Source organism: Fringilla coelebs, assembly GCF_963513975.1.
Source record: "Fringilla coelebs genome assembly, chromosome: 5".
Lineage (NCBI taxonomy): Eukaryota > Metazoa > Chordata > Aves > Passeriformes > Fringillidae > Fringilla > Fringilla coelebs.
The window spans coordinates 61,745,230-61,753,767 of NC_140033.1; the positions used below are offsets into that span (position 1 = coordinate 61,745,230).

General features: G+C 44.8%; 1 protein-coding gene across 4 annotated transcripts; it reads right to left on the minus strand.

Annotated features, from left to right (window-relative positions):
* Positions 1-239: 239 nt before the first annotated feature.
* ETFBKMT (electron transfer flavoprotein subunit beta lysine methyltransferase) lies at positions 240-8,009 on the minus strand. Of its 4 annotated transcripts, XM_084205861.1 has the most exons (5): positions 7,928-7,968; positions 6,233-6,348; positions 4,674-5,105; positions 1,967-2,097; positions 240-1,247 (listed from the first exon to the last, which is right to left on the minus strand). In XM_084205861.1, exons 3-5 carry the CDS (start codon positions 4,991-4,993, stop codon positions 883-885), a joined length of 816 nt encoding a protein of 271 aa, XP_084061987.1. In that variant the 5' UTR covers positions 4,994-5,105; positions 6,233-6,348; positions 7,928-7,968; the 3' UTR covers positions 240-882. The 4 variants fall into 4 exon arrangements, with proteins under 4 accessions (XP_084061987.1, XP_084061988.1, XP_084061986.1 ...); XM_084205862.1 differs by lacking the exon at positions 6,233-6,348 and having other exon boundaries at positions 7,928-8,009; XM_084205860.1 differs by lacking the exon at positions 7,928-7,968 and having other exon boundaries at positions 4,674-6,170; positions 6,255-6,511.
* Positions 8,010-8,538: the final 529 nt, after the last annotated feature.

The following is an 8,538-nucleotide window of genomic DNA, read 5'->3' on the forward strand; positions in this document are numbered from 1 at the left end:
TGTCTAGCATTTCCTCAGGAGAAGAGCAAAATAATGATATCAGACTTGTATTCCCTGTTTTTATTTCGTTACCCTCTGTCACAGAAGTAAAGACTTCTTCATCCCTCAGCAGCTTCCCAAGGTGGCAGATTACCTGGCTTACCCTTGCAAAGGGTAATGTAGATCATTTGACCCTACTGTCAAGGGAATGAAGTTACCCCATAGCTCGTACTATTTATTCACTTTCCATTTATTACAGCTTTTACACTGGCTGGCAGTCAAGAAGCAGAGTTTAGATTTGGGTGCAACTCCTACATAATCACTCTGTCAGTTTCAAGGAAGAGGAAATTTTTATTACAGCGGGAAAGGGTGAGATTTAAATTAGGTACTTTGACATTCAGAAGAGCTACCCAGAAAAGGAGCAAGGCACTTCAAGTTGAGCATATTATGAGCTAAAAATCTAGTAGAGAATTTTATGGAGGACAGCAATAATTTTCTATATTTAGAAATTTTCTTTAAATAAGCTGCAGAAGCCTGTAGAAGCAGTGCAGGAGTCCTTTAGCGACAGCCCTCTCCCCACAGCAGTATGCTGGACATCCAAAACATTTCACAGTAATGTCAGCAGGACACAAATACACATGGGAAACATCAAGCATGCAAACTCCTACGTGTAAGTTGTCTGTAGATCTGCACTTCAGTGCAGGACCCTTTGAATACAGTTTGCATGTAGCTTTTACATCAAATTGAGCAAAAGCCTCAGTGAGTATGATTGAAATCAGTCCTGTGAAGGTACAGTAAGCTGCTTTACTTTAACAGATAAAGTTCTCTATTTAATTCCCATTTTCATGTTATATACCTGCAAAAAGCCAATCAAGTGAGACAAAATCCCATAGAAAGGCAGCTTCAAGAATCATCTAAGCTGTTTGAGGGCTGATAACTCCAGACAATACTTGATGTTAGCCCGTAGTTTTCTTGTCTTGTAGACTCAGGCAGTGAATATTCTATAACTTTGTGCAGCTGATTGCGAATGCTGTGGCTTAAAAACTGATGCCTGCCAGGGTCACCAATCAGCACTTCAGTCTGGTGAATCCTGATGCACTTCTGCAGCCAGTGATGCAGACCATCAGCAAGTTTTTCATCATAAAACATATCTCCTAGAACTATGAGGTCCCAGTTGCCAGCCTCTGAATTAATTATGTTCTTAATGGTGATGGGGAAGGGATTCAGGTGGTTCAGTTCACAGTTCAAGATCATTGCCATTCCTGCAACTGAAGAAAAGTTAAAGGAAAAGTTACATTTTAGGATGCTGCCATCCAGCCCTCTTACATATTTCTGTGATGAAATCTTTTCAATTTCATCTCTTAAATGTTGTTGTTCATCCTATCTAGGGGGCTTCCACAGTTTTCACTATGAGTCAAAGTCTAGCATGAAGTGATGAAATTTTATCCTCATTACACCATGACAAGGGGAAGAAGTTCTCCTAGAATGGATACCAGTGGAAATCAATAATGGAATTGAAATAGAATATAATAACTGCCTTAATCTATGGATATACATCCTTCCTAACTAATGAGTAATTAAATTATGAATAAACTGTGTTCATAAGTCAATTATGGAAAGACAAAACATAGAGGAAAAAGGCAAAATCTGATGTACATGAAAGTACAGGAAAATGCTCTGGTCCTACAGAGAAGCCAACTTGCTGCTTGTGCTTGGAGTTCTCATCCAAACCAGCTGTGATGGTGTATGGGCAACACTTGACAGAAAGTTTTGCTTTTTGTTCTAAGGAGCTATGGAGATATACCTGGGCCAAGAGAGGCTGGTACAACCCAGCTTCCAGTACTAGCAAAACTCATTCCTCTTTTTAGCATTCTTAGGTTTCTGTTTGGAACTTGAACTTCTCCCAAATGGAGCAAAGAGAAGTCTGTGTTAAAGGTGCTTTAAAAATTACTAAGTATCTTTACACAGAGATGGAAAAAAGCCTTACTAGGGTCAATGTCATTGGCGAGGACGTGGGATGCACCACTCATCACAGCAGCTATTGCTGTTGCTCCACATCCACTTCCAAGATCCAGAACCGATCGGCCTTTAACCACTCGTGGATTATCTAAAATATACCTGAAAAAGAAAAGCTGTTAAAGCAGTGAACAAGATCATGAAGATTTCTCAGGTTTACATGACACTGCATAAGAATTTCTTGCCAAAAATGTAATGAAGTGTGGTACCTTAACACTATTCCACATGTGCAGCTGCCACAAAACTCCTTGTCTCAGATGATATAAAAATAAGAACCATAATTTTTCTCCCTTAGTGTCCTCCCCCACCCACAAACAAAAAGAAATTCAGCCAAGTAAGCAACATTTTATGCCAGTCAGCTCCTTCTCTGACAGGTGAGCTTATCTGCTACATAAACACAAACTGGTAAGTAGACACTTCTAGGTAAGTAGAATTCATCAGAATCCATGAGAAATAGTGAAGTAAGATTTGTAGAAATTAAAAGCAATCTGACTGAAAAAAGATGATGTGTTCACAGTGAAAATGGTGCCCACCCACCAATCTGAAACACTGCGTATGCAACTTCTTGGAAGAAGAGGAATTTCTCCTCTTTCTTTTCCTGAACCATGCAGATAGAGATGCAAATACTTTGAGATTGCTTAGTGTTGTTCCTGAGTAGCAATGAGAAAAAGAATAGAGCTATGGTGAGCAGAAAGAGTATCTTCATCTAATTGCTGACACCTGCCAAGAGAAATCCTGAAAAACCTCTAGGCTAGAAGTGGAGAACTGACAGAAGGCAAGTAGCAGTTACTGTTAAATACTATGAACCATATTATAACTGTTGCAGAGGGTTCAAACCTTTAAAAACTGCCATGAAATTCAATTTGCTGCTGAGGGGAAAGCCCCAGGTGTCAGGGAGAAGAGCCCTGGGGGAAATGAATTACTGTAAACTGCCATAATTTTAGTACCAATATCCATAACTTCTTGTGAAGTGGAAATAAGAAGTGATTCTACATTTGTGTTATCTTTTGACAGGGAGCGTGATGGCTGATTCTTCACAGGGGTCAGAGGTAAGCACAGCTTTTGCAGGGGGGCTCCAGTGCAGATGACTGTCACAGAAATGTTAAGACTGATGTACATTGGGAATGGATGGATGGAAATGTCTGGGCCTGGAAGCACCAGCAGCCATGGCACCCAGAGGCTTAGTAAGCTTGTCAAGTGCAGGACATTTGTGTCGAGGCTCAGCAGCTAAGAGATTTAACAGGATTCCCCCAAGGCCATCATTCCCCTAAGCACAGCCCCTAGTTTACCACCAGGACCAAGGACAGGTGTGGGATCTCCACAGAAGTGCTGTGTTTCTCCTTTCTAGGAGCCCCTCTGGGATTTGCCATAACTTTCCGTTAGTAATTTGTGTGGGGCGTGATGTTGCCCTAATGCTGCAAAAGCCTTGTTTCCAGCTGAGTGGTTACTGAGTTGCTGCTGCTGGTTGGGTGACTCAGGACAGCTGGATGCTGCTGTATCCCCTGGCACAGTGTACACAGTGTCTCTGCCCTCCTGGGTTAATGAGGAATCTTGGATTATACCAAGAGTAGCTTGAAACAGGAGACTTCTGATGCTGTGGAAATGCCAGCTGTGATAGGAGGACAGTTATGGAGGCAACCATATGTTTCTGTGCTCCCTTTTTACTCTTCCAAATTATGCAACTGATTTCTGACATTTCTTAATACATCAAACCAGTGCATAAACAGAAAGACAATAAAGTAGTGAAATGCTAGATAACTATTACTGCTACCCAAATACCTGAGCATATAAAACATATGATTGGAAAATTAAGAGATTAACTAATCTTTTTAATGTACCCCATGTTTAGGAGCACTCTAGTTCATCTACATGGCATAATCAACTCAAAATTTAACAGTAAGACTCATCTTTTACCTGGTCAAAACTGCCTTCTTATTTATGCTTTCTTGCAGAAAAACAGTAACGCCCCATTTCAGATTCTTCCCTTTCATCTATGTGGGGACTCTCTGACAGCTTGTTCTCTGCTGTAAAAATTAAGATTTTTTTTTTCTGCTGTTTAAATGAGAGATTTGATTTCACAAAATAAAAGAATTCTAGTTCTTCTGAATCAGGAACATTTAAAGACATTTTGACAGTCAGCAGCCAAAATCAAAATGTGCCTTCTGATGTGACTAAAAGCCATAAAAAGTCACAGCAATAAGGCTGCTGAGTCCTAAATGAGGAGAGTTACTCAGGCTAACCAACAGTCCAAGTAGATCAGCATTAAACTACTTTTCTCAACAGACCAGAGGCACATCCACACTCCAACAAAAAACCCATACACGTTATGACAAAATAGCAATCCTCTTGTTTGGAGTGATAGAATTAAACACCTCACTAGGTTTTGATGGCATCTGCACAGCCTTTCCATGGATCCAAATTCAGCCCCACTGTCAGCACATGCATGGCCACTGATTGTAACAAATTTCTATTTAAAAGACACAAGCTTTTTTGCACAACAGGTGCTGGAAGTCGCTGCCAGCCAGCAGAGACTGGGACATTCCAGTATAAGCAGAGAGGAGGATGGATAATGCACCCATAATAGGCGAACACACATCACTAGGAATTACTACAAACAGAGGCGGGTCTGAGATCCTGGCACACTGGACTCATCAGCTGTGGTGAATTTTGCTGCATACCTGGAGAGGGCTTGGCCTCCTGGCCAGTAAATTGCCCAGAATGGGTCCCCATAAGGCCACAGGTCAGGCTTTTCTCTCCAGAACCTGCAGTGGGGGGTGAGGAGGCGCAGCCGGATCTCTGGGGTGAGGTGCCCGCTGTTGGTGACCTCGGTGTTCTCCTCCAAAAACGCTCTCACCTCGGGGTCCAGAGGCTTGCCTGAGCTCCAGTGGCAGCAGCGCTGCCAGCACAGAGAGGGGCCTCCCCTGCTGCTTCTCCACACCTTGGCAAGGGTGTTCTGCCTGCCCAAAAGGAGGAGCCACTTCCAGCCACGGAAGGCCATGCTTCCCCAAGGACATCAGCTTTCCTCAGCAGAGCTCAGAGCACAGCTTATCTGAAGAAAGTTTGAAACTAACTCACAGGATGTTGTTTTTCATATTGATGGATGACAATTCCTGAAAGGAGAAAAATGCTATGTAAGTGATGTTTCTTCAGTGACTTCAAGGCTTTGCACCACCAGGGACTTCAAGAAGAGGAGATCCCTGTGCTCTTGTGCCTTGCCCCTGACCAGTCTTAAGTCTGAAAGAAGTGATATTCAAAGAAGAAGCTATCAAGACACCCAGTCAGAAGAGTACTCTGAACTTATCCAATGAGAAACAACCAGTTAGTGGGACAGCAATAGAGCTAAAAATGGAATGTGCAACCTTTTAACAACTCTCTCCCTCTGGCCTGAAGATATACACACAGCAATCTACTCCCATTTAGGGTTCTTCCACTGAATCTTCAGATTTTGCAGAAGTCTCTGGCATTGCAGGGCCTGTGGACATAGCAGTGGTTATCAGTAGGTTGTTTGAAGAGACACCATTAGTTACCACTTTTATAATGGTGATGAATCTTTATACAAAAGCATTTTTTTAAAGGCAAGCAATTAAAGGAATTCCCCTCTCTCCCTACAATTTATCAATCTACCAGCTCCAAAATTGACAAAAATAGAAAAAATCCCCAAAATTGATCTTAACCAGAGTAGTCCTAATTCATTGCATTTCAGCCTGTATTTTAAAGGATTGGTTAATCTTATGGTGCAATAGTCTCATGTGGATGCTGTCAGTTGTAGAAGAAAACAGACCTCCATCCCTGTAGCCCACTCTGAGCCTATATGAACATGCTCCAAGCTGTCTGAAGAGAGAAACTGAATCCAACACATTAAAATTAATTTTTAAAAGGTGATACATTTGGACTGGATGGCCTTGTCACACCACTCAAGGTGTGTCGTACGCTTCACATGGGTAATGAAGAAGAATGAAATATTGGTGTGTCAGAGTTTAGATTCATTGAAGAATCAAGAGCACGGAGAGTGGAGAGCCACAGTACTGGACTGAGAGGCAAAGAAGAGCCTCTCAGCACTTTATCACCAAACCTTCCTCACCCACCTTCTCTTACAGACCCTGGGCCTGTCCTGTGCTGATCCTGCAGTACACTCAGCAAGAAGGGGCCTAAAGGGAGAGGAAATGTTTTCCAGCCTCCTTGCTTAGATCTCCTTCACCCATCCATTAGTATTTCTATATTCTTTTTCCTTCCTCACCTTGCTCTCTAATTTCAATAACTCAGACTTCCTTGCTTCAGGGCACAGCTTTTCAACATCACCTGAAACTGACGACCAGAGAAGCATTTCAGGCCTGTGCTTCCACAACAGCAAGACTGCAAGTACAAACAAACAAGAAACTGAACTCATTGTTTTGAATTGTTTTTTCTCTTCTGCAGTGATTTTTGCAAACCAGCAGAAAAACAACTTTCATCCCAGCCCCAACAATTTTTCTCAACAAAAGAATCATGGACAACTTCGAGCTGTGCAGGTTGTCCTTAAAACTGGTCAAAGGGACAACAGGAAGAATATGTCAGTGAAATGGTCTTAACACTTTGTAATTAATTAGATCAGTTTTTCTTTATTTGTCTGTTTCTTTAGAATAAAATTAATATGTGTTTAAGTGTGTTTTTGTTGTGTGTTGGCCTCTGCTTTAAGTACTGGCTTTGGTTTCATCACTTACTAAAACGTTAAGCTGTGAACTTCACACTTCGCTTTTTAGGCTGATACTCCCACTAAATCTTTGTTTACATCATTGGCTAAAGGCTTTATGTTTCTATTACAAATAAATACACACGATCAAACATTTTGCATTTTTCCACACTGGAGAATGCCATTCAGCAGAGTCCATGTAATTAATGAATGCAATTAGCAAATGCCTGCCTTCTTGAAGGCAGATCTCTATAATCCTCATCTGCCTAAGGGAAGCATGATGTTAACTGCAATCAATTGGAGAGATAAATCTTGTCAGCAAATGCTGTATGCTGGCTTTTCTCCATGAATTGCTGCAAATTAGCAGGGCTGAGATCCTGTAGTGTTTATTTTGCATGGCCTGTCATGATTGTTACTCTCCTGAAATTAATGTCGGTACAGAAACACTTGCCAAGAGCTCAGCACTCAAGATGCCAAACTGAGCTTAAATGTTTAGTGAGGGAAGGCATCAGGATGGACATCCCCGTGTCTGACACTCCTGGCCCGTCCATCTTACAGGGATTAAAACCAGGATGGATAACAGGATGGGTATCCCTGTGTTTGACACTCCTGGCCCATCCATCTTACAGGGAATAAAACCAGGATGGATATCCCTGTGTCTGACACTCCTGGCCTATCCATCTTACAGGGAAGAAAACCAGGATGGATAACAGGATAGCTACCCCTGTGTTGGACACTCCTGACCTGTCCATCTTACAGGGAATAAAACCAGGATGAATATCCCTGTGTATGGCACTCCTAGACCATCCATTTTACATAGAATAAAATCAGGGTGGATATCCCTGCATTTAACACTACTGCGTGTCTTACTATAAATCAGTGGGCAAGTAGAACTTGGACCAGACGACAAAACCTAGCAAAATACATAAGAAAAACCTCACCTCCCCCCCCCAGCCAAAAAAACCCCAAACCCTAAACCGAACCCAAATTTCTATGCTTTTTTTTTTTTTTTTTTTTTTTTTTTTTTTTGGCAGCAAGAGCCGTCCAAAGCCCAAGCACCCCGCCCCAGCCCTCCCCACGGCCGCTCCTGCGAGGGAGGCAAACGCCGCCCGCGCCGCGGGCCGAGCGGCCGGGGCCGCCGCGCCGCCCTCACCGCCCGCCCGGCAAATCGGCCGCAGGCCTCGGCAGCACGGGCAGCTCCCGGCCGGGGCAGGGGAACAGCCGGGCCCGCTGCCAGCCCGGCCCGGCCCGGCCCGCACGTACCTGCTGCTGCCGCCGCCGCTGTGCCGGGGCCGGGCCGCGCTCCCGCCCGCCCGCCCGCCCGCCCTTAAAGCGGCAGCGCCGGAGCGCCCGGCCCCGCCGGCCCCGCGGCCTCCGCTGCGGCTGGGGCAGCTTCTCTTTGCCGTCTGCCGCGCTCCGAGTCCGCAGCCCTGCTCGGTGCCGTGGGCTCGCTCCGCTCCTGCTGCGTTCGAAAGGCTTTTCTGAAAGCCGTGCGTCAGTGCGGGCTAGCCCTGTGTTTAAAAACGCTGATAAAAATCCGCGCGGGAAAAGGAGCGATAACACACGGCCCAGCTGAGCGGCAGGGAAAATGAGGGGCTTTTTCCCCCTTCGCACATCAGATGAAGGGCGCTGTCGATCCGCTGTGGCCCAGGGAAAGCTCTCCGGGCTCTCGGGGACGGCAGCAGCTCCCGCAGGCAGCGCCCGGGGCCGGCTCTGCCCCTCGGGCAGCGGGACCTCTGCCCGCTCCTCTGCCGGTCCCGTCCCGCCTGCTCCACGTCCCGTTCGCATTTCTGCTGCTCCAAAGATCCCTTCACTTCTCTCCCCAGACCCTCTCCTGTGGACAGGAGAGAGGTGGCCTCCCAGCCTGTGTTGTT